The sequence below is a fragment of the Myodes glareolus genome, chromosome X, assembly GCF_982192425.1.
Source record: "Myodes glareolus chromosome X, mMyoGla1.1, whole genome shotgun sequence".
Taxonomy (NCBI): domain Eukaryota; kingdom Metazoa; phylum Chordata; class Mammalia; order Rodentia; family Cricetidae; genus Myodes; species Myodes glareolus.
The window spans coordinates 47,159,252-47,185,976 of NC_142053.1; the positions used below are offsets into that span (position 1 = coordinate 47,159,252).

At 41.4% G+C, this 26,725-nt stretch overlaps 1 protein-coding gene and 1 long non-coding RNA gene across 2 annotated transcripts; one reads left to right on the top strand and one right to left on the bottom strand.

Moving 5' to 3' along the window:
• Positions 1-1,065: 1,065 nt before the first annotated feature.
• Positions 1,066-3,880, bottom strand: LOC148117292 (uncharacterized). Its single transcript, XR_015736973.1, has 3 exons — positions 3,785-3,880; positions 2,480-2,667; positions 1,066-2,343 (listed from the first exon to the last, which is right to left on the bottom strand). It is a non-coding gene; the product is annotated as an uncharacterized LOC148117292 (long non-coding RNA).
• A 147-nt stretch (positions 3,881-4,027) lies between these two features.
• On the top strand, positions 4,028-19,679 carry Irs4 (insulin receptor substrate 4). Its single transcript, XM_085684317.2, has 2 exons — positions 4,028-7,851; positions 17,149-19,679. Exon 1 carries the CDS (start codon positions 4,028-4,030, stop codon positions 7,832-7,834), a length of 3,807 nt encoding a protein of 1,268 aa, XP_085540443.2. The 3' UTR covers positions 7,835-7,851; positions 17,149-19,679.
• Positions 19,680-26,725: the final 7,046 nt, after the last annotated feature.

Consider the following 26,725-nt stretch of genomic DNA (forward strand, 5'->3'; position numbering starts at 1 on the left):
TTAAAATGACGTGTATCAGACTAGGTACAGACTTGAAACTTAAAGGCATTAATGACTGGACATGTAAAGTAACTTTTGCTTTCTTGAGTCACAAGTCCAAAAAAAAAAAAAAGTCAAAAAAAAAGCGTTAAGACACACCAACATACAGGCAAAGGGAAAGAGAGCATTAAGGTAAGTTCAGGCTAAGCACAAAGTCTTTACCTTTTGTCTCAACCATTGAGAAGCTTGTGCCAACCTTCTGCTTTATTTTGGCCTTAGAAACCTGACCTAAACTAAACAACTATTCCATATCATTAAGCTGTCCGGGAAGATGAAAGTTTAAGTATATGCCAGACGAGCTGGAGCACCTGCTGCATTTCAGTAACGGGGGTCTTTCCCAAAAGCTTCTGTGCCAGAAGAACTCTAGGACAGCAGAGCTTTGCTTGGCCTGTGGGAAGAAAATGATGCTCTTCCCGTCAGAAGTTCTCTCTGCTCACCAGGGTTCATGCTTCCAGATGCGCTTCTATTGTAAGAAACATACAAAGGAAACTCCCTGCACGAAACATCTCACTAGAGCTCTAATTCCACTCTGCTGGAGTCAAACAATATACCGTGGGCACAAAGTGATCAGCACAGTTAACTTTTCACTGCGGTTGGTCAAAAATTATTTCTACTCCTCTATTCTTAAATGCATTGGTTTCCCCTCACACCAGAAAATACCGTAGTCATATTGTTTCAGAATGTTATATAAAATTGATCTAGAATACATTCTAACAGTTAGTTAACATGAAAATCAAGGTGGCTTTTCCTTTCAAAACGCATCCAAGGTCAGATATATGATCTCTTAAAGAGATGGTTACAAGTGATAGCTCCCTGATAGCTTGCACTACAAAACACAGTGAGGAAAATTTAAATCTCTCTTTAAAATAGAAAGGACAACATAAGGGACTCAAGTTTGATGTGATTTTTTAAAATTACCAGCTGAGAAAAAAAACCCTCGTAGCAAATATGACAAAATTTTTAAATCTTTATTTATGATGTTATTATGATGTAAACAAATCAATACATAAAATATGAATTCAACAGATAAACCAAAGGCTTTTAAATGGCACTTTATAGAAGAAAATACATAGTGGGTAGACATGCACATAGTTTACCTTACTGTCAGACAAGAAGTAAAATTATAACTGTGGGATAGCATTTTGTTTATCAGTATCCTCTTTTAAAGCAAGAATATTTAATGACTACAGGTGATGCGACGGCAGGATAAAGTCATATAATATTTTTTAAAATAATGTATGAAATAGTCATAGTTTACCTCAGTAATTCTCATCTTCAGTTTGCAAAGGTAATGATTTCAATGTTTAAAGTCATAGATTCAAGAGATTAATGGAAGTACTATTTGCAATACTGAAAAATGATTAATTAGAGCTGAGAATATATTGTTTTATCACAACTGTGTGGGATATTATTCTACTATTTAAATGATGTGTAGGCTGATTCATAGAAATGTGGGATAGTATTGCTATATACTGCTGAGTTAAAAGAAGAAGATACCAAATTATAAATAAATATATATATATATATACACACACATGTATATAACAAGTCTATATAGAAACTCTGTGTACATAGGTGGTGAAGCAACAAAGACTCTTGAATCTGTTCAGTATTTTCCAAATTTTATTAACAAGCACCTTAATATATTTGATATATTTTAAAATGTTATGTTACATTATTTTCAAACACCTTTCTTTTTTTTTACAATTCTATCAGAAGCAAAACCATGCATTTAGAACGTTATAAAATACCATAAACAGTTCAAGTTCATGTACCTGTGACTGTTTGAATTCTAAGTGCACTGAATCTTGCACGTATGTGACTAAGCAGTTGAAACCTGTGGGTAGCGACCTCAGTTCATTGGCATTCCTCCGGTTTCCAGCCCTTATTCATCCTGCCTCCAGCCCATTTCCAAAACCACAGCTGCTTCTAGCACCTGTGCATTCTCCAGATTTATAAACTGCTGGAAGCCAAAGACATGTTAATGATTGTTTCTAGTCTTTGTCCCCTACCCTGCCAACCTGAACATCACGAAGGAAGGCGCCATCTATTTTCATATATTTCTTCCGTTGCTAACAAAGAGAATTCTTAAAAGGAGATGGAGTCTATTTTTTAGTGATGTATTCCTGTTTAGTTTGCTGTTCGATTTATAAATATTAGCATTTGTAGTATCTACTGAAGGACAAGGATGAACTGACATTACATTCTTTGAAAGAAAACTATTTGTCCCACTATCCCTCTTTTCACATGCAGTCACTTCTTGGTACTTTAATAACATCTCAACTTGTCTCCATCCTTGAGTTTCTGAAATGAGAAAGAGACACCGCTGAGATAAGAAAAGAAAGGAAAGGAGAGGCGAGGAGGGGAGGGGAGGGGAAGGGAGGTAAGAAGAGAGGAGAGGAGTAGAGCAAAGAGACAGTTTTCAGAAGGTTGCACTTACACCTTACACTCCGGCATTTTCTCCAACAAAAAGGGAGGCAGTAGGTTCTTATTTTTGTGATGTCAATTTGTAAACTGAAATAAAGCAAAGACCTTCTTGAAGGATGTAAAATATATTCGAGGACATGTATTCAGCACAGTCCTTTGTTCTAGATAGGAGCTTTTCTTTTCGTAAAGTTTTCCAGTCTCCTTCAAGGAAAAAGAAAGTTAGGATTTGTTAATTCCTTAAAAGGCACCGTTCAAAGCCCTGCCCTCCAGAAAAAAACATCACGACAGCTCAACACTGTTTTTCGGTAAGAATCAAGTCCGGCTTTTTCCAACATGGCTGTATACTTCGCAGGCCCCCAAATTTGTACTTTCACAGTCGTCATCAATCAAATAGAAACACCATCCCCAGCGAACCCGTGTTTCGTGGACTAGAAATACACTCTGTGTACAGATTGCGTTGATTTTGACGGCATAACTGTTATTCCTGAGTCTTAAGAGTCGCTGGCTTTTGTCAGGATTGGAACGGGAGAGAAAGTCTGTGTAGCTTGGCGTGCAGCAGGTCTGAGAACCCAGGTCTTTAGCATGTTTTCAGAGATTATTGTCATTTTCTGCTAAGAAGCACAGCTCATAGTGAAAGGCGGGAGGGACTAGAGCAGACTGCAATTGAAACGGAAAATGTATGTGAGCTATAGGGAAGAAGGGGAGAGGTCTCCCGGCAGAGGGTCACCATTGCTCTGGGATTTGCAGGAGTTTATCACCACCATTAACAGCTATTTTCCGCGGGTTGTTTACCGCCTAAGCCTGAGACAACCAGGTAGAGAAGCCCTCTCCGGGACCCCAGCCACGCCCCCTCATCCCTTACCACCACCACCACCACCACCACCACCACCACCCCCAGTTCCATTAATGAATTCAGGGCCACCCCCTTGCTGGACCCTCCCATTGGCTCATATCCGAACCAATCAGAGCCTCGTAAAGGTTTCACCTGGTCCCCCGCTTCCTAAATAAACAAACAAACCAACCCTCACTGTGTCAGCCCCATCACCTCTCACCACCTCTAGCCCCCTCAGGCTTATCGAGTGTGGGCTGTGGCGCCTCATCCTTGCCCGGTGTTGGGCTACTCTATTCTCCACCCCTTACATCCACCCCCTGCCCCAGTCTTCTGGGACTCTGGTCTAGGCTTGGTGTGGCTAGAGAGCCCCGCCTCCTCCCGTCGGTTCTGCCTTGGACCAAAGGCGCTGAGGTTCATCTAAAGTGTCTCTGCCAATTTGAAAATGGCTCTGCATCCCTGGCCCCTGGTCCCCCGTCCCTTGCACACCTCTACTGGTGGCCGCTTGCGCCCCTCCATCTCTCAGGAAGCTGGATCTGGAGCGGGCTGCCGCGTGAGGCGACGGTCACGTGTTGTTTTGCCGCTGTGAGCCCAGTGGAGTGGGCGGGGACGCGGGCCTAGGCGGGAGGGGTCTGGGGCGGGCAGACAGCGGGGGACGGCCTCTTCCCCCCCAGCCCTCCCTTCCCTAGCCCCCCCTCTCCTCCGCTCACCTTAAAACCACCGCGCATCACCATGGCGAGTTGCTCCTTCGCTGGCAACCGAGCGCTAAGGAGACTGAGAGCTGCAGCAGCAGCAGCCTCCGCAGCTCTAGCAGCAGTGGCGACCACCCCGCTTCTTTCCTCGGGAACCCCGACCGCACTCATTGGGACCGGGCCGTCCTGTCCGGGAGCCATGTGGCTCCCCACGGCCACTGGCTCCCGGTCAGACTCTGAGTCCGAAGAGGAGGACCTCCCCGTCGGGGATGAAGTCTGCAAACGCGGCTACCTGAGGAAACAGAAGCATGGGCACAGACGTTACTTCGTGCTCAAACTCGAGACCGCAGACGCCCCGGCTCGGCTCGAATACTACGAAAATGCCAGGAAGTTCCGGCACAGTGTCCGCGCCGCGGCCGCTGCGGCAGCGGCTGCCGCCTCCGGTGCTGCGGTCCCCGCGCTCATCCCGCCGAGGCGAGTGATCATCCTGTACCAGTGCTTCTCCGTGAGCCAACGAGCTGATGCCAGGTACCGATACCTCATTGCCCTTTTCACCCAGGACGAGTACTTCGCGTTGGTGGCCGAGAACGAGTCGGAACAAGAAAGCTGGTACTTGCTCCTCAGCCGCCTCATCCTCGAGAGCAAGCGCCGCCGCCGCTGCAGCTTGCTAGGCGCGCAGCCGGACGGAGAGCCGGCGGCCCTGGCAGCAGCAGCGGCGGCGGAGCCACCCTTCTATAAAGATGTGTGGCAGGTAGTAATAAAACCCAGGGGGCTGGGGCACAGAAAAGAGCTGAGCGGCGTGTTCCGGCTGTGTCTTACCGACGAAGAGGTCGTGTTTGTAAGGCTCAATACCGAAGTGGCCAGTGTGGTGGTCCAGCTCCTGAGCATTCGTCGCTGTGGTCACTCAGAGCAGTACTTCTTCTTGGAAGTTGGCAGGTCCAATGTCATCGGTCCAGGGGAGCTGTGGATGCAGGTGGATGACAGTGTGGTAGCCCAAAATATGCATGAGTTGTTTTTGGAGAAGATGAGAGCCTTGTGCGCAGACGAATACAGAGCCCGATGCCGCAGCTACAGCATCAGCATCGGCGCCCACCTGTTAACCCTGCTGTCCACTAGGAGGCACCTGGGCATGCTCCCGCTAGAACCCTGCGGCTGGCTCCGAAGATACCGCTTGGAGCACCTTTGCCACCTCAGGGCTATCAGTGAGCGGGAAGAGATGCTCTTTAACAGGCGCATTAGACCCTCCCAGCCTCTACCTCCATCCAGGCTAGGAAGGGGGCACCTGCCCAGAGCCCACAGGTCCAGGAGAGCGGTTTCAGTACCACCCACCTTTTCCCACCGCTTAGCAACTAGCCCCTCGGTACGTGTCTCACACCGTGAAGAAGTCTCCTACGACAGAGCTCGTGAGCCCTCGGGCTCCAACTCTGGCAACTCTGAAGGAAAAGACAAGGACGCTGAGGAAGGGAACGAAGGTGATTATATGCCCATGAACAACTGGGGCTCAGGAAATGGCCGGGGGTCAGGAGGTGGCCAGGGCTCAAGCGGTCAAGGCTCCAGTAGTCAGAGTTCAGGAGGAAACCAGTATTCAGGCGGCAGGCAGGGATCTGGAGGTGGCCAGGGCTCAGGAGGCCAGGGTTCAGGAGGTCAAGGTTCAGGTCAGGGTGCTGCTGGAGGAAACCAGTATTCAGGAAATGGCCAGGGCACGGCAGGTGGCCATGGCTCAGGTGGAGGCCAGAGGCGTGGAGGTGGCCATGGCTCAAGTGGTGGCCAGGAACCTGGTGACGGTCATGGCTCAAGTGGTGGCAAGAACCCAGGAGGGGCCAAGGGCTCAGGAAGTGGGAAAAACTCCGATGATGGTGAACGCAGAAAATCTCTGAAGAAAAGATCGTACTTTGGTAAATTCACTCAAAGCAAGCAACAGCAAATGCTGCCACCGCCGCCACCGCCGCCTCCACCCCCATCAACTGGAGCAACTGGTGGGAAAGGGAAGTCTGGGGGAAGATTCCGACTTTATTTTTGTGCGGACAAGGGAGCCACAAAAGAACGCAAAGAAGTCAAAGAGGTGAGAGATATGGAGACCCTAGGAGGTGCAACTCGGGCGCCTTACAGAGCCAGAGCTTTTGATGAAGACGAGGATGACCCATATGTGCCAATGAGGCCAGGGGTGGCTGCTCCCCTTGCGTGTTCCAGTGACTATATGCTAATGGCTCCTCAAAATTCCTCCGCTTCAAAGATGCGCCACTCTAGGTCACCATTTGAAGACTCCAGAGGGTACATGATGATGTTTCCCAGAGTGAGCCCACCGCCACCTGCCCCACGTCCTCCAAAAGCACCGGATACTAATAAAGAGGATGACTCTAAGGACAATGACAGTGACAGTGACTACATGTTTATGGCTCCTGGAGCGGGTGCGATTCCTAAAAATCCCCCCAATCAGGGAGGCTCTTCCTCCAAAAGTTGGAGCTCTTACTTCTCTCTGCCAAGTTCTTTTCAGAGTTCTCCCTTGGGACAGAGCGATCATAGTGAGTACGTTCCGATGTTGCCTGGGAAATTCCTGGGGAGGGGTCTAGACAATAAAACCTCCTTTAGCCCTCGCACCAAAGATGTGGCTTCAGAGACTTGCACTGAAAGGTCATTCTCAAAACCTGGAGACAGGTGGTCACCTGCAAAGCCTTCAGATGACGAGTCCCCAGTGAACAAGGCTGAGGGACTTAACCGACCTTCTTTTATTGCAAAAGACAATGAAATCAAGACCAAACCAGTAAAGCCTTCTTTTATTGCAAAAGACAATGAAATCAAGACCAAACCAGTAAAGCCCACACAGGAGCAGAGGGGAGCTGATAGCTCTCATGACTATGTCAACATTGACTTCATTAAGAGAGAGCTCCGCGCACCAGCTCTCTCTGCTCAAGGACTGCCAGATTCCTGGGGCTTAATTATTGACCCCAGACGCAGAGGTATTTCTAGTTACTTGAATATTGAATTCGGGGTGCCCTTTCCAAATCCAGCAATCCGTTTCTCAGATCTTTTAAGAGTTCTACCTGGTGCCAGCGCCTTCTCTCTGGCCCGTACTAGGTGGCCCTTTTGTGCTTTCCCAGGCAATGCTACAGGTAGTATTGTGGAAGAGGGTGAATACATTGAATTCATTTTCAACCCAGTCATGAGACCAATCGTGCCTTTTGCTAACCGTGCCATTCGCTACGATGCTCTAACCGGCCAAATCTATGTAGTCGACCCATTTTCTGAGTGTTGTATGGACATTTCTCTCTCTCCTGGTCGATATGCTGAGCCACCACCTGTAGCTAGGCTGCTGCTGCAGGAGGAAGTGCAGGAGAGAAGACGCCCACAAAGTCGTTCCCAAAGTTTATTCGCCAATATCCGAGCCGCGGTCTCTGCTTTCCCCACTGACTGCTTCGACAGAGATTTTCCCGTCGCTTCGGCCAGGGTTGCTGTTGTAACTGAGGAGCCCCTCTTGGCAGTGAGCCGGGCGTTAGCGGTGGTCTCTGCGCTCGCAGCGGCCCCCGGCTTTGGCGTGATCTTTGGCGGCTTCCAGAGCACTGCCAGATTTGACTCCGCCTCCTCTCGCTGGTTCCAACCTGTTGCTAATGCTCTGGGTGCCCAGGTTGTAAGAGGGGTCCAGGACATTGCAACAGGCTGGAATCATGGAGCAGGTAACCAAGCTGCCGGAGGTGAGGACCTGGCGGCCCGCGCAGCCGCTCCCCCATCTCCACCTCGCCAGCGAAGGGTGCTTAGACCCCCAGAGAGCGAGGATTCTGAGGACACCGAGGACGATGACGACGACATTTACGTGAGAATGGACTTTGCCAGACGTGACTACAAGAAGTGATCATTCTCCGAAAAGAGGTTGGTGACTTTATATTTTAAATCTCTGAAGTTAACGGAAGTTGCCTAATGAGTGAGTTGATGCGCTACTTGCTATGGTGTTAGCGATAAGTGAGGTGATAGTTCATTTACTAGTATTATTAGAGAGAGTAGAATTCAGTTTTCACTTTTCACATGGGACCTTTCTGGCCTTTGCGATTACATAAGCTTTGATCTAACCCATAAATTTAACTGACAGAGCCAATTTTTAAACAATGGATTTATTTCTCAGGAGCAGTTAAAACTTAAAGCCTCGCCACATGAGGTTGCTTTCCTCTTCTCTAAGTCCTTCAGAAACTGAGCTCCATCAACTAATTTTCAAGCCTACAGCTAAAGCTGCTTTTCTACAAGGGCCCAGTTCAAGTGCAGGGGTTCACTGAGAGCACGGAAAGTTTAGCAGGAACCAGACAACTAGGGACATGGTTACTTTCTAAAAAACAGTCATCATTTGCCCAGTTTGCTGGGATTTGCCCAAAAAGTTAACTCTCAGTTGTCAGCTGAATGGTGACAGGGTGCATACACAATCCCAAACCCCAGGCAATTAAAAGGCAGCATTTGCTCTGGAAAGTTTTGTGTTGTTCTGATTTTGTTGTTGCGCAGGCTGAATTGTGAGAAACTGGGAGTGTTCCTTTTCGCTGTCACTGGGAGGGAAAGGTCAGTCACTTTTGTTGGGCTTCATTTTCTTCTTTCACCCCCTCCCCCTTTCTAGAGAAGTTGTAGCTGCATCTTGATTGTGGATATGAATATTGTTTCAAACGTTTAAAAAATCATTTAAAACATTTAATTGAAGTGTCTTCTGGGAAATCAAGGAAAGCAAGATAACAAGACTGGAGGAAGAAGACAGCACTCCAGGGGCAGCCCACCCTGAGGGGAGGGGGTCAAGGCCTAATTTTGTGAGGGAAGGGAAGGATTGTAAGAGTGAACCTTCTCCAAGAGTTCACAGTATTGTCTTGAGAGGGTCTCGATCAACATCTGCAGAGGATGACCCTGTAGCCTGCCCTGCCTTCTCTCTTTAGAAGACTATGCTTCTTTCCCAGTGAAGGGATGGTTCCCAGCAGCTCTCATTCCAGTGCTCAGTTTCCTGCTTTACTTGTGCTCTGGAATGCTTTTGTGATTGGATCTTTGCCCACTGTGCTTGATCAGGCAGAACAAGTTGGGGACTGATCACAACAGCCACCTTACAAGCTCCCCATTTAGTGCAGGTGGAGCCCCCTGCCTCCTCTTTCTCTCCTTGCTATAGAAAACTTGCCATACAAAAACTCACATTTGCTGCACAGACACACCAAAAGAGTGATCATTAAAGCCACAAAGGGATGCTGTGGCTGGTAAAGGACTCAGTCCAAAAGTTCTCTAAATTGTGAGGCTCCTCCCAACACACACACACACACACACAGACACAGAGAGAGAGAACACCACTATTATAACTACATATTTAAAAGTCATAATTCCATTTCCAAGAACTGAAAATCAAACAATCTGCCTTTCAGGGACAAGTAAACAGAAAGTGCACCCCAAAATCACCCTCAAGCTTTTGCTGAAGCCTAAACCCTGAAAGTACGAGGTACAACTTGGATGTAAAACTCCACATCAAAAGAGATGATGCATCAGAGTCGCTGTTTGGGACCCTGTAATTCTCTGAAATTATGCCTACACTTTCTAATACTCTGATCTTTGTTCGCACATAAATTAAAAACAGTGAAATCATACTGTTCTTCAAATAAACTCTGATTGCTGAGGATTATTGAGATCCAGGGCCATTATATATTTTAATTACTGACTAATGGCTTTGTAGCTATTTTGGAGATTTAATATGCTTCAATTGTATTGTTTATTGAGGAAATTCCTGACTTTATTGAGGGACTACACCACTGAAGTTGTATCTCACAGACAGGCAAAGAGCTTACATTGAAAGAAGCAAATGAACATGGAAGCATTTGGGAACATGAACTCACTTTGCAAAATTTTACTTTGTCATTGGTTTAACACTGACGTGAAATTTCAAGCATTTAAACAAATGATTTAGTTTTTCAGAAAACTAGCTAATTTCTTGATGCTAAAGGGAGATTTGAGATGTAATTTTCTGCAATAGATCACATGAAGGGCCTTAGAGGATGTGTGATATTGAAGCAACCTACTGCAGAAAATGACTTTCGTTAGCATTTCAATGTGAATTGATAAAGCATTGTCTGTGGAATGTTCAAAACAGGCCAGATGACTCTGATTATGTTTTTTCTGTAACGCTATAGGAGAACTTTCACCTATTTCTGTTCTGTCTTTATTTTTTTATCTAGCATTTAAAAATGAAAACATCATATTAAGAAATAAATAGTAATGTGAACAAAAAACAAAGACATATCATTAGGAGTCACATAGCTCAATAAGTTAATCTCAGTTTAGAGAATGTGTTTAGAGCTGGAATAGAGAAGTGCTAGGTGTGCATTATTATGTAGTTATGATCACTCTTTTGGTTGTGACTGTTAACTACCAACTTAGAAATACAAAGCTAAGTTAAAATTCTGTGTTTCTTTTTCATTAGTCTTTACTTTCATTAAAAGTGTCACACATGATTATTCACAGGTGGTATCTCTGTATTGAAATGTGTTTATTATGTGAGATTATAATTTATTAAGACCAGTTTATTACTCAGTGCAAAAATAATGAATGTACCACTGTACTTATCTACAGTCAAACTTCATGTAAGTATTTTATAGGTGCTCATTCAAACCATTTAGAAAGAAACACCAAGAATATAACTTGAGTATGTATTTTTTTTAATGAATGAAATGATTTTAAAGCAATCCCTTGATAATGAACGCTTCAGGTTTTGAACACATTAGCATTTAGAAGAGTGTCATTTCCCATGTGATTTAGTCCATCCCTAAACCCTTGTGTGCCTTTTTGCTTCTTTTAATGTTTTACCTGATATAAAATTGATAGGTTGAAGTGATTTGGGATGTAGATTTCTCTGGTATTTTTATTCAAGACATAGGAGAGTGAAATGGGCAGCTGTAGATGGCTGGAAATAATTGCTCAACCAAATTAGTTATGGCATGGTAGTACTTGGTATTAAAAGGCCAAAAACTAGTAATTAACTTTTGACAATTAGGTCCTGTTATCACCACATGGGAAGTCAAAGCTTTTTTTCATTGTCCTGCTGCCAAGTCCTGTTGCTATAAATTGTGGGTACTGAAAGCAAATCATTTTTTACTGTATTAGATTTATTGTAAATAACTAGAATATAATTTCCAAATACCAGAGATTTCCCCATTATAATTAATGGGTCACTTATTTTATGTAGCATACATCATTCCCCCAAATCTGGATATTTCTTTGGATTCGTGAGGTATTTGACCTAAACAATTAAGGAGGACCTCACTCAGTTAAAGTTAGCTAAAGTTGTTGGCAACCATTATTCACATGCATTCATTCTATTTTAAGACTGATGCTTCCAGGATAAAAATGTCAGCTACGAGAAAAACATCTCTTTGAAACCAGGGCCAGGACTTTAATTAAGCACACCAGATTGTTATACATTCATAAATACTCAACCAGGGTCTCCAGCTTTCTTTCCCTGTCTCTAATCGCCAAACTTGAACCAAAATACTTCAAATCATTGGCAGGCGTTTATCTTGGGGAACAAACTAAGGTTTCTAAAAAAAAATACACTTCATGTTGGAACAGATGCAGCTGGCCATTGCAGAAAGAAGTAAGGGTTACTGTGTGTGATTTCAAATGAACTGTTGTTAAATTGTTAACTTTTTGATTGAGGGAATGCTTTCCAGTTACAGATTGATTGCCTTATATTTTTCAAAGCACATTCACATTCATTATTTCAGTGATGGTAAGTACTGGAAGTGAAGCTGGAGTTAAGAATTTTCCTGTGTTCACGAAGGTAAGTGGCAGAGCTGAAAATGTAACGCATACATCTGTTTTCCAAACTAATGCTCCATCTAGCACATCACACTGCCCTTCAACCAAGTGCTTAATTTGTCACTTTTATATTGATGAAAGTTATTGTGTATGATAGCGATGGGAGCAAAAGCGTAAGTACGCTTTAATTCAATGGTAGCAAATTTCATTGCAATTCACTTAGAGTGTTACAACTGGAACATCTGTCAGGGCTCAGGTGATCTTCCTTCATTGAACTGTTTGCCATGGCCCTTCTAGAGAAAATGACCCTGACATTAGCTGGAATTCAATGTTTTAAATTTGATCTAGGGAAGAGTTAGTTACTCTGATTTCCCAAACACAAATTGTGTGTGTGTGTGTGTGTGTGTGTGTGTGTGTGTGTGTGTGTGTGTAGTATGAACAACAGAAAGGAAAGAAATTGAAATAGGAGTGTAGTCAATAAATTCCAGTCAATGGTTATTTCCTTAACTGAAGTTAGATTTCTAAGGTTCTGCTGATAATCTAATGGCATATATCAGCTATTGCTGGTCTCTTAGTTCATTATTTCTGCATAAATCTAGTATTTTAATATAAACTACCACACTGAACAAAACAGGATAAAATAAGACAGGTAGAGAAAAAGGTAAGGTAGAAGTGTATGGGTTTTTTATGTTTTTTTGTTTTCTTTTTGTTCTTTCTTTTTTATGTTTTTTTGGGGAGGTGTGCTTTGGGCAAGTAGATTTTAGAAGTCTTGAGAACCAAATCCTTCTCGTGGGGGCATTAAAAACTCCTTATTTAACATTAAATTCAATTTCTTTATCACCTTTTTTCAAGACTTTAAGACTGTGTGTAAATAGCCCAGATATTTTATTGGCAGTTATGGGATATGTCTTTTACGAAATACTTAATTAAAGTCCATAGTATGTTTGGTGTTAGAGGAGCTGTCGAGTTCTTAGACCAAGGGGATCATTTACTCAGAGAAAAAATGAGATTTAAACAATTACTTTTTAGAATAATGACTACATTATAATCAACTCGGGTTTTCTGTTTTTTTTTGGGGGGGGTATGACTATCGAAATGCAAACTTTAAAACTATTGATGACATTGTCAAGATTTTATACTTGCTTTATGAGCATATAAGATGTCTTCTCTAGCAACTCTGCATTGATTATTGAGAAAAAAAGATGTGGAATCATAGGCTTACCATTTAAAACATGGGAAATTTTAGAATTTTTTTCAATATAGCATTTTTATTAATTTTTCTGAGAATTTCACCTCATGCAACCTGATTTTGGAGCTTTTCTTAATATGAACATATATGCTGATTTCAATTTAGACTGATGAATTAATTCCCTGTAGAATATAAAATGACTGATTAAATATTTTATGTAGAGAAATGAGAAAGTGATCTTTTTCCCCCTGCATTCTGATACACCTACATCATTGTTAAGGTTACCATTCGTGGTGTTCTATGACTCATACTGTGAAGATGCCCCTTATCTGACTTGTCCCCTTCATTTCACTAAAAATGCCCTTACATTGTCTCTTTCCAACAGAAAAGGTGGGGAACATTCTAAGACATTCTAGGACACATGAAGGACTATGCCTAGATGTCCTCAGCCCCAGCTTGCTTGAACTCAACTGGAGGGAGAAGCTTTCCTTGTAGGGATTCTTTTTGTACACTTCTGAGGAGATGATGCCTGGTTCATTGTCATTTGTTGGCACAGAGGTAGTCAGGATGATATTTAAAACTATTTCCATACGTAAATTGTCCACAATATGTGAGATGTTAATTAGACCTTCAAGACTTACTGAATATTCCATTTGTCATAAATTTTAGTCACTCTAGTTAGATCTAAAAAGTTACATAATTTGCCTTAATATGATTACTGATTTCCTATTTGAAGACTTTAAATGTAGAAAGAATGTCAATCAACTCTACATCTCAAAATTGATATTGAAAATTGCTCACAGGTTCAACCACTGAGCCCTTGGATAAATGACCAGGGAATGTGATTTTAAACTTTTAAATTTAGGAAATGTTATAATTTCTATTATCCATCGTGACTAAAAGACCTATTTCACTGCAGTCCCAAACTGAAACTTCCAACGCATCTCACAGAAATGATGGGATAAAACAGTTCCTCTGTTGGTTCAGGAACTGAAGAGGTTAAATAGAGTCATGTGTAGACAGTTTTCTATGAGGTAATTTATTCTGAGTTTCACCTAAACAATGAGCGTGGGACTATACGTCTTTTGTAAATTGAAGAGTGAACATATTAAAATTCTAGTAACTTGCATTCTTCACATCAACAGTAACTAGGCAGCAGAGTGAATGAGCCCAAGCGTGTGTTGGGAGTGGAGAGACTAACCTAGGATGATAAATAAAGTGACTGATCCCCAAACAGTCTATTTCGAGATAATCAGGACTAGAATGAGCCAACATATGTGGCCCAGAGCCTGATCGTGATGGGCAGATGTGAGACAACTCGGCTTTCCTTTCAAAACATGGAGCTTTACAAGTACCATCCATTTTCATTCAGATTCTTTTGCCAATTCTCTTAGGAAATCAGTGCCCCTGTGGAGAAAAGCATATTTTATCATTTCATCTCAGAAGTAGATACTATGAAAGGCGCTGTAAAGCCCAGCAGCAGTTCTTGCTAATTTTCACACTTTAGGGACAGTACTTCCTGTTTATTAACTTATATGGAATCATCATCCTGTATAGTCATCAAGCACAGAAATGTGAGGGGACAGTTCTTATTGAAGAGATGAAACTTGCATAGAATCCAATGACTGCGAAGTTAAGTAGCATGATTGCGTTTTTATACACTTTATACATTCATCGTAGGGGCTGAGGTTTCCATTTCCCTCCACTCACTCTGGTTGATTTACTTGATTGCCTCTGATAATGTGATCACCTGTAGATTGCAAAGACAGCATACTGTCTAGTGAGTAGTGTTTTCAATATGACTTTGAGAGGAAAAATTAAAGTTGAAAAGAGAACCAAGTTTGGGAGAATGAAAAGAGGGTGACCGAACACTGGTACACATTGTTGGAATTACACCTTTCTCTTGTCTACTGTTTCAGACTTCATACCCTAATAGAAGCACACTTATGATTCTTATAAAAAGGTCTGGACTACCCAGGAGGAACTACCTTTTTGGCTTACCCTATACATTTCCAGTAACATTCAAGTCATGTGTGCTTCATTAGTAAATTAAAGATTAATGTTTGGGTTTATAACATTATACACATTGAAATAGAAAAATTGTCTTTATTCATTTTTAAGGAGAAAATGATACCTGCCAGACTTTGGAAGAAGCAGAAGAGAAATCTTTTGACATACTGAAAACCATTGAAGTTTTCTCTCTTACAAAGTAAAAGCTTATTTTTAGAGTATACCACTTATTAAAAGGGTAGAATTAATTTGATATTAAAAAGAGTTTTGACTAATTAGAAAATTAGGTACACAATAAGGCAAGCATTTAAAACCTGTCACTATCAAATGGGAAAATAGATCCAGACCAGATAACACTATCAAAAGCATCACCATTCTTTTTGTTTTTCTGGTGGTGAGATATCAGAAAAAATGAATGGGAAATGAACACATGGTGTGACTAGCAGCTCTTTAATATTCCTTTTGTAGACTTTTTCGAATTGAGGTTTAATCCTGAATTGCTTTCTTCCACTACTCAGCAGACTTGTGAATTGCTTCCTTTGGCTGTTCTTTGGAATGTGTTCAGAGAATGTAAACTGATTTTAATATGGGTCCAAGAAAAATAGAATTATAAATGCAAATCTGTGGCTCCAGTTCCCACCATGCATTTTTAAAGCAAGTTATAATATTTTGGGATTATTCAGGTTTGGGAAGCATTATTCCTGTCTACTAGCATATTTAAATAGGAATTGACAAACACATTTTGTAAATTTGAAATTACAATGACTATTTTCTGGGTTTTAGTAGGTTATTCACGCTTTCCCCAATGGTGACGCAAGTGCCATAGGAAAGCATCAACTCTTTATTAGAGCTGCTATAGTTTTTGGAAAGGAAAGAATAAAGGAAAATGACTCCAATGTCAACAAATAGTCCTAATTCCAAGAGCTGTCACTTACGTAGCTTAGGAACTTAATTTACATATTTCTGCAAAAGTGTATGAAATGAAATGCATAATCTATGATACTCAGAAACCCCCATTTGAAGTAATTGCAATGTACTATATATATGAACTATAAAGATGTTGTCCATTAAAAATAATAAGTTAAATTACTGAGATACCTTTATAACATCACATTTCTGTTAAAAACATGTACATGATATCTGAATAAATTCCATGATACCGACCTAGCCCAATTTTGTCACAAGTAAATGAGCTGCTAATATGCACACCCGCAATTAATCTGTGATGAGCACACATACCTTTTATCCTAAAGCTAAAATTCCCCAATGTAGTACTCATGGGAAGACTTAATACTTCCTAATTTAGGGTACTTCTTTCTTAGCTTTTTAATATGAAGGAAAGAACAATGAGCATGACTAATAACCACAATAAGTAGGGAAAGGATGGAGACTTTGCTGCTCAGTCTTGTTGCATTCATTAAAATATCCATCAAAAGAAGTAGATACTTACAGTTTAATTAAAGATCTTTTACTTGAAGGCTACTCTGGAGGAAGCTTTCTATGGATTCTTTTAGCTCATTTCAGGTGACATGAACTACTGGGTACTTCGATGTAACCAGAGTTTAAAGTAACCTTGACACTCCATAATCCACTTGCCGGCATTTTCTTTCTCTTTTTCATTCCAGTAACTTCCCCCATATACTTAATTCCCGCTGCTCTCCACACTGCACTCCCTGTTATGTGCCCTCACATTCAACTGATAGTTAAGAGAGTCATATCTTTTGGTAGAGAAATAGAAATGTCAATCAAATCTTTGCAGTTACAGCTAGTTCTTTCAGAAGCAATTCCATGATTAGGTCAGAAGACCCTTATCACAATTGTCCTTAAATCCTTTGACTTGTGTCATCTAAGGCAAAGGTAGACTTACGCATGGAGGAGAAGCCTGAACCTTTTCTTTCTAAGGCTCCATTCAGGCGGCACACTGGGATGAGGTTGAACAGTGCTCACACATTCCAAGCCACTGCCCACCAGCAATGCCAAGTTGGCATCCTGGGTACAGGAGTAGCTACCCTAGTGTTTTTGTCTAGCTTGTGTTTTCTCTGTTCGGGAAGTCCAGGGTATTGATTAACCATGTCTATGCCAAGGAAATATCTTCAATGCATCTCTCGGAACCTCTTTAGGTTTTCTTCCCTTTTGTTCAAAAATGTGGAGGGATGACATTTCTTTACACTAATTTTGAAAGTAATTTTTGTCATCTTTTTTTTTTGTAGAGTGATTACCTTGCCACCAAAACCAGACACCTTTTAGAAGAAAAACGACACAGAATTTCATCTTCATCTACTCCAGATCTGCCTAAAAGAAAGAAAATCCTGAGGCTTCTGAATAGAAACCAGTCTCAGTTCCTACCAGTCAACTGGACCGTGGCAGCTGAATGAGCCTGTTCATGGAGTTCATTCTCACTACTGCCTCCTGGATCCACTGATTGACTTAAAGATGTGCACACTGTACATAGGCTTTGTGTCCTAGCTTCCCTGATCTGTCCCTTTGAAAGGAATGAGATGCTGTAAGTTAGTATCTCATAACACTTCCCCTTTCCTCTCTAAAAATGTGTTCAGTCTATGTAAATACAGCCAGCACCAACTTTAATGACATATAATACCTGGATGAAATTTCAACGTGAACATCTTGAAACAATGGCAGATAAATAAATATGTATATATATTAATGAGAAGGTAGGTATGATCTGGAGTCTTTTTCTAATTAGTGCACACTTAAAACATTTCTTGATCAAGGAATTAATATGAACTGAACTTCTTAGAACTTGACGAGGCATTTTCAGTATTTTAAAGACATGACTAAAGGGCAGATTATCTCAGATTTTGCCCATTAACAATACTGCAACATTCTATTTGACACTATCAACTAAAGTGATGTCTTGACAGAATATCTTAAAGGCAGAGCCAAAGAGCAGGTTGTCTACTTGTTCATGTAGAACCTAGCCATGGTCTGCTAGTGAATTGGACATTTCCAAACCTATTCTTTTGAAACCTACACTTATCCCTGAAAAGAGGCAAGCCTCCATCTCAAAAAACCCTTTCTGCCTCTCTGGAGGCTCCTCCCTCCTACTCTTCAAACTGTCTCCCCCTCTTTCTGGCCTTTCTCCCAGTAACCATTGTTCCTCCCATGCCCAGGACACCTATAAAGAAATTTGCTTCCCATATCAGAAATTAGTGTTACCTATCAATTGATCATCTGTCTTAAATTTAAGCCAAACGGAACCTCTTATATGGCTTTTTTTCCTTCAAGACAATTGAGCCAATATAAGATGTACAAAATTAAAAAAAAAAAACTCAGAGCAAGCTCCCCCCACTCCTATTTTTGCTTGCCTCTGATGGAAACTGAATTAAGATTTTTAGGAACCTGGACCTTTGTGGACTTGACAACATCAGGTGGTGACCACACAGGATAGAAGCAAAGGTCCTGAAGCTTGCTTAGAGCTTTGTTATGTGGTGTCATACAGTTCTCGGCTGTAGTACCATCACTGGCAAACCTCAATCATCTCACAGATGGGTGTGAGTGTTTGAGCAAGTGTCTGCAAAAGTGTGTGAGTGCTAGTGTGTGTATGCACACGTTTGTGTGTATGTACACCTTTGTGTACCTGTGAACATGTGATTATAGACGTACCTGTTGTGTGTAACTCTGTTTAAAAAAAAATTGCTTCGCATTTAACGTGCAACTTTGAAGTAGTGTAACATTTACCTGAAGTTCTTTGCCACTCGGTTCCTACATCTTTGAATGTGTGCTTCTATCTTTGAGCAGGCTTCTAGTACATGTTGCTGAACTAACTTTCTAAAGAACCGAGTTGACTTCTATTGTTTCTCCCTGCCTATCAAGCAAAGGGATGGGGAGTGCTCCTTTTTCCCTGTGTGAATTGTGCTGAGAGGATGTAGCTTCAATGCCAGTCACTTACCCAGTTTCTGGTCATTGCTAGGGCATCACTTTCATCAGTCCCTTCAGGCTCCTCTCTTGGTCCTAACCTAAGTCAGTAATGCAGTGTGGCTTTTATTCATTGTAACAGTGTACTCTTTAGGCAGCCTTCCTTCAGGCCTTCTGTTACCATTTTAATTCAAGTATTCAAGTAAGTTGTCATAATCGTTCAGAATTGTAGCAAGAAAAGATTATTTGGGGGAAACTGCTATATTACTTTATTCACGTATTCGGTTTAGGGGCTGCCAATAGACAGGGTACAGAACGTAGAGCACAGAGGTAGCACAGTTGCTGAATAAATGAATGGAAACCTCATGCACAACAGTACATACAATTAGTCACAGGTACAAATAGTCACAGGTACAGCATAACAAATATGCAGTCTTTTGGACACAACTTCTTAGTTTACAGATTTAACTAATTTATTCAGTATTGTGCTGGAAGAATCTATGGAATATGTGTACCGACATACCACTTACCTTCCAGTGACGTTTATGCTGCTGAGCAAAAGAAATGATGGAACGATTTGTGTGTGTGTGACTACTACATTAGTTTGGTGTCATACATAGTTACTTGGTCAGTAAAAACTAAAGCTTTACAGTTCCAACAGTTCATTGCATTTGCTATTTCTGCTTCACAGACCTGCTTTGAGTTGCTCTGTGTTTGTCTTCCCTTGTAAATACTCTTAAACTTTCTTGTTTGTAAGCATCTCGTTTGCAGTTTTGGGAGACAACCTTGCAACTCTGTATAGTGTTTATATAGATATCTGACTTGCTTTTCCGTAGAGCTACTTGCAATAAATGTGTTAATGTAACTTATTGGCGTGAAGTTTCATTTTTCATTGTACAATCGTCTCAGCTTCATTATCAGTATATTTCCCTGCTCTTGCAGAACTGATTGCCAGCCATTTCCCCGAATGAAGCAGTTGGGGTGAATAAGCCATGTCCGTCACTTTCCCCACAAACATGAAGCTTTTTGACATAGTTAATAGAATCAATTCACTTTTGAATCAACAAATGTAGAGGTGATACTAGTATAAAATAATCTACGAAATGAGTGCCCTACGTTTACACTTGGACCATGACCCAAGGAAAGTGAGGTGATTGTTTGTAATTAGACTTTATCTCCTTGCCACTTAACATTTTCCTTTGACGGATTCCTTTTTCATTGCCTTCTCTTTAGCCATGGGGGAAAAATACACCAATAGACAGAAAGAATTTTCACACTGATAAACTATAGAAGGAAGGGTAGATTGAATATCATGAATTCATTTATAAATTTTATCAGTCTTTTTGGAATCCAGAGATCTTAAGAAACACTAAAAAAATATGATTACCCTATTACCTATTTGGTCTTTCCCAAGTTACCCTTACCACATAGAAATATGAGAACAATTCTGGAATCCAGTAGGTGCACACAGGTCAGATAGGCCACAGGGCAAAAAGACAGGTCTCAGATTATATACATATGAGCTGTCTCTGTGAAACCCACTGTTGATTGTACAGCTTGTGGTTTCTGGGTACATCTCAGATGTACATAAACGAATATTATAATGGTAAGATATAATTAAAGTTTCTTTATCGTTAGAGGTGCCACAACACAGCCTGGGTGGGGGAGACTTGCCCTTCACCCCAACATAAGTTTGGGAGAGCCGGTCCTGTACCTCACATAAGGAGCAAAGTAGAGTCAACCCCTTTGGTGGAGGTATGGGTGAACCAGCTTTGAAGTTGAGCATGGAAGAGCTGTCCCTATGATCCATCTGTCATGGAGATATGAGTAGGGGAGAGATGCCCTCTCCCCACTGCCCATCAACGCCTGGGGCAGATGAGAAAACTGGGCCTGTCCCTCATCAGCTGCAGGACTCGGAGAGTGGCCCCTGTGCTGTGTCTGGGCAACACAATAGGACTGACCCTGAAGGTGTAGGTGCGGAAGATCCAACCCTGAGGGCATGAAAGCAGGAGAACTGGCTCCATCTCTTGTTGCAAATGGTGAACAAGCCAAGGCAATACCTGGAGAACTCACCCTGGTGGTAAGAAAAATGGAGAGCTGGCGGGATGACCAACTCCGCAACTACCCAGGCTCAGAACTAGGGTTATGTGTTACTCCACCCCAACATCCATCCCATCAGTGATCTTCTGGAGTACATAAGAATGTTCCTGAAGAAGCAAAGCTGCAGGGTCTCCATGATACAGGACAATAGTAGGATATCCAAGAGGAGTCCCAGTGAGGGCCCAGCATAGATAGTGTAGCAGACACCAGAGGCCTTGAACAAAACCAATGACCCTTTGTAATGGACACTTGCATATAAAGATATATGGATAAAAGGTTTTACTGCTTAATTCACTGTGTCACCCTACAGCTTCCATGATGAGACTGATTTTTTTTCTTTTTTGGTAGTATGGAGGGAGTTGTGTCCCGTCGCCCAGCTAGCTTTATCCCGAAATAACCATTCAGAAATTGTATTAATTAAATTATTGCCTGGCCCATTATATCTAGCCTCTTCTTGGCCAACTCTCACATCTTGATTTAACCCATTTTCATTAATGTGTATCGCCACTTAACTGTGGCTTACCGGCATGAGTTTAATCAGTGTCCGTCTCAGACAGGTGAATCATGGCATCTCGACTCTGTCCTTCTTTCCAGCATTTAGTTCACCTTACTCTGCCTACCTAAGCTGTTGCCCTATCAGAAGGGCAAGGCAGTTTCTTTATTCAACCAATGAAAGCAACACAAATATAGAAGGACTTCCTGTATCATTTTTTCATTTAAATTTTATTTTTCAGGGGTAGGTTGCAAGGACATAGGGTGGACATAAAGGGAAGGGGAATGAAAGAGATAGAAATTGAGATACCATCTTACACCTGTCAGAATAGCTAAACTCAAAAACACCAATGATATCCTATGCTGGAGAGGATGTGGAGTGAGGGGAACACTCATCCATCGTTGATGGGAATGCAAACTTGTGCAGCCACTGTGGAAATCAGTGTGGCAGTTTCTCAGGAAACTGGGAGTCAACCTCCCTCAGGACCCAGCAATTCCACTCTTGGGAATATACCCAAGAGATGCCCTATCATACTACAAAAGCATTTGTTCATAGCAGCACTATTTGTAATAGCCAGAACCTGGAAACAACCTAGGTGCCCCTCAATAGAAGAATGGTTAAAGAAGGTGTGGAACATATACACATTAGAGTTTTACTCAGCGGTAAAAAACAATGACATCTTGAATTTTGCATGCAAATGGATGGAAATAGAAAATGCTTTACTGAGTGAGGTAACCCAGACCCAAAAAGAGGATTATGGTATGTACTCACTCATAAGTGGATTCTAGTCATAGTTAAAGGTCTTTGAGCCTATAATTTGAGATCCTAGAGAAGCTAAATAAGAAGGTGAACCTGAAGAAAATCATATAGTTATCCTCCTTGATATTGGAAGTAGACAAGATTGTCAGGCAAACTTGGGTGCAGGGGGGGGTGGGGTGGGGGGTGGAAGTAAGGGGAGATGGTTAGAGAGAAGGGAGAAGGGGAGGATGGGGGATAATTTGGGGGAATGGAATGGGGGAGGTAGGAAGGATGGATATGGGAGGAGGGATATACATATCTCAACTAAGGGAGTCATTTTAGGGTTTGCAAGAGACTTGATTCTGGAGGGGTTCCCAGGTCCAAGGAGAGGTCCCCAGATTGTTCCCTGGGCAGCAGACGAGTGGGTGCCTGAACTGACCTTTGCCCATAACCATACTGATGAATATTTTGCATATCACCATAGAACCTTCATCTGGCAATGGATGGAGATAGAGACAGAGACCCACTTTGGAACACTGGACTTAACTCCCTAGGTCCAAATGAGAAGCAGAAAGAGGGAGAACGTGAGCAAGGATTGCAGGATCAGAGGGAACCTTCACCTGATGATAGATGGAGATTGAGACAGAGACCCACATTGGAGCACTGGACTGATCCCCCAAGGTCCAAATGAGGAGCAGAAGGAGGGAAAACATGAACAAGGAAGTCAGGACTGCGAGGGGGGCATTCATCCACTGACACAAGTGGACTGATCTAATGAGAGCTCACCAAGGCCAGCTGGACTGGGACTGAACGAGCATGTGATCAAACCGGATTCTCTGAATGTGGCTGACATGAGGGTTGACTGATAAGCCATTGATAATGGCACTGGGACTTGTTTCTTCTGCATGTACTGGCTTTTTGGGATCCTAGTCTGTTTGGATGCTCACCTTCCTAGACCTGGAGGGAGAGGGGAGGAACTTGAACTTCCCACAGGGCAGGAAACCCTGACTGCTCTTAGGACTGGAGAGGGAGGAGGAGAGGGAGTGGGGGAGTGGAAGGGTATTGGGAGGAGGGAATGAAGTGCAAATTTTTATAAATTAATAAAAAAAAGAAATGTATGATATGAAAGACAGAAAGAATAAATAAAAATAAGAGATGCCACATCAGATAGAACTTTAGTTACTCTAATTTCGTGAATGTAAATAAAAATTTATAAATATTATTTCACATTCAATATACAAATTAGATATATAAATATTTATTTCATTGTTGGAGGGAGTGAGCCACTTGTTCTTTCCAGCCACCTGGCTAGCTTAGACCCAAAATAATCACACAGAAACTGTATTAATTAAATCACTGCTTGGCCCATTAGCTTTAGCTTCTTATTGGCTAACTCTTACATATTAATTTAACCCATTTCTATTAATCTGTGTATCACCACATGGCAGTGGCTTACTGGGTAAAGTTCCCAGCATCTGTCTCCAGTGGCTCCATGCTTCTCTCTCACTCCACTTCTCTTTTCCCAGCATTCAGGCTAGCTTTCTCTGCCTACCTAAGTTCTGCCTTGCTATAGGTTCAAAGCAGTTTCTTTATTAATTAATGGTAACCACATCACACAGAGGGGACTCCCACCATCATTTCATGGAACTATACATGTATACATACATACATACATACACACACATAATTTCCAATGAATCTTCAAAGTTAAATGCATGCATTGGTGCTTTCCAGTTCACATGATCTTTGTATGCCCACTTAGGTGTTAATTCTTAATAATTTGAATTCCCAGAACAGTAGGGACAGACTGCTGACTATCAGCACAACCCAGTAGCAGGAAGCACCTATATATAAGCGTGCAGAAAGCTTCAACTTCTTTACTCTTCTTTTCTTATGCATGGTAACCATGTAGTCTTTGTGAGATGTCAAGAAATTCTTTCATTTTTTTTAATATAAAAATTGGGGACAAATATTTATTATACACAGTGATGGGTTTTATAAAATTGTCTCCATGCAAATATATTATGTATTTTAATGTTATCCAACTCACCCTCCATTTTCTCTGCCCTCTTCTTATTCCCATCCATCCCCCCAGATAGTTTTGCCTCTACTTTCACATTCTATTCTCAGTGCCATGTTACAGAGTCAACCTAGTTGTCAATTAAGGGAGAAATGAATAAAGAACATGGGATATGTTTGCACAATGAAATTTTATTTACCTATAAAGCGTATGAAAATATGTCATTTTCAGGAAAATGAGTACTATTTCTTTAAAACATAAAACCTTTCAGAACACTTGTCAGATAAAAGATGCCTAAGTAGACACTAGTTAAGCACATCCAGTGACTGTTTAGAAAAACATTAATAGGTGCTAATTGACCTCAAAAGACATCTTGGAAATGCACCAAAATGCTTTTAAGAAATGTTTTGCAAACAAAGCTGACATAAGGCATAACCTGGAAAATGTGAGCATGACAATTTATGTGGGTAAGTCAGAGCATGGCCCCTCATTTATAAAATGTGCAAAAGTGAAATTATGCAAAATTAATGCACGGAATGAGGTTGGGCTGTATTCCGTTTTAGAAAATCCAATTCATTTTCCCTCCAAGATATGCATGTTAATAGATGCTGGCTTTCACTCAGCTACCTTAAGTCCCAGTTTGCTGCTTAAGTGTACTTCAGAGATAAGGAATGCAACTGAGCTGTACAAAATGAGACAACTTCCCTCCCGTCTCTTGTGCATGATAAATGCTAAAGCAATTAGGAACCACTGTTGCATGCTACATTGGAATTTGTCAGAAACATACAGTGCTGTGCTATGTAAATGGGGTAAACTTACACAAAGTCTTGAGAATTTAGGAGGAAACTGTTGGTTTTACTTAATATTAAGCATTTGAGTTCATACAACTGAACTAGGGGCAATCACCTCCTTGAGTTTTCAGTCTCAGAATATCCATTATAGGGTTTTCTGTGCCAGCAGAAGCATTCTGAATTAGCATTTTAACTAAAAAAGAGACCAAAGAAATATTAAAATGGAAAACAGATTCTTAGGTATCACCATAAAAAAAAAAACAATGTGAGGGTTATAATTCTTTCTATATATCAAAACTCGCAACACTCAAGAAAATTTTCATTATTTTCACATTTTGTATCTTATTTCCAGGGACCACATGTATGAAGGGCCTTTAAAATATATCCTGCTTTAGATTTCTGCTGTTGCTGTTTTCACATCTGTATCAATAAATTAGAAAAATATGGATGAGCTTGTTTCTGTGCTGTTTCTTTCCCTCTTATATTAAGTTTATGCTCATTCCAGGAAGACTAAAAGTATTGGAGGTTGCACTTAGTTCATAGAGTCACAGATAAGCATATCAGTTACAACCCATATAGCCCATGTAACTTGAAAATACCTTGTTTCAAAAGACAGATGTTTTTGTGGGAATGTAACAATAGCATTATATCAATATTTCATCTTCAAACTAATAGTTGACCTTTTAAATACTGGAACTGGGTGGAGATATACAAGGATTTTCAGATGTGCTATAGACCACACTCTTCTAGCCTTTCAACAATGTCTTCATTCACTTTTCTTACTTGGAGTAGTTTTCTTAATCATATTTTCTAGTTATTATTTTTCTCCTTTTATTGTTTATTGTTTATTCATTTTACTTAACAACTACAGTTCTCCCTCCCTTCCATCATCCTGCTCCCTATCACCTTCATCCAGCCCCCACCCACTCCTCAGAAAAGATAATCCCTCCTATGGTATATCAAGTTGACACAGGGCCCAGTACCTCTTCCCTGCATCAAGGGTGAGGCCGAACAAGGTATCCCACCAAGGGAATGGGCTCAAAAAAAAAGTTCATGTACCAGGGATAAATCCTGATCCCACTGCCAAGAGCCCCACAAAGAGACAAAGCCACACTACTGTCACCCCCATTGAGAGGGCTTACTTTGGTCCCATAGCAGACTCCTTAGCTGTCAGTCCAGAGTCTGTGAGCTCCAACTAGCTTGGATCAGCTATCTCTGTGGGTTTTCCGATCCTGACCTTGATGTTCCTTGCTCATATAATCCCTCCTCTTTCTCTTCAACTATACTTCAGAAGCTCGACCCAATGCTTTACTGTGGTATTTTCTAGTTGTCATAATCCTGTTTTCTAGTTAACAAAGTTCCGATAAAAAGTCTAATAGGAAATAGGATGAATTGGCTGGGGAGAGGTATTCCTAGTCTGGAACTCATGACTCATGATAATTCATAGAAAACGAGAGGGATATATAGATTTTCTCTTTCGTTTTGAGACAGAGTCTTGTTATACAACCAAGGTTGGCCTTGAAATAACTATGTAGTCCAGGATGGCTTTAATGTAATTATCCTTCTATTTTCAGTATCACTTACTACTGTTATCATGTCCAGTACCATACAGGAATAAAAATTATGTCTTTCTCTTTTGATGCGGGAGAATTGTTTGTATTCTGTCATGTTTTAAATAAATGTTGATCGGTCAGGCAGGAAGTATAGACTGGTCAATCAGACAGGAAGTAGAGGCAGGGTGATGAGAACAGGAGAATTCTGGGAAGGAG

Bases quoted from the DNA above. Each gene is read 5' to 3' on its own strand.
- Irs4 (XM_085684317.2), top strand. From the start codon at position 4,028: ATGGCGAGTTGCTCCTTCGCTGGCAACCGAGCGCTAAGGAGACTGAGA.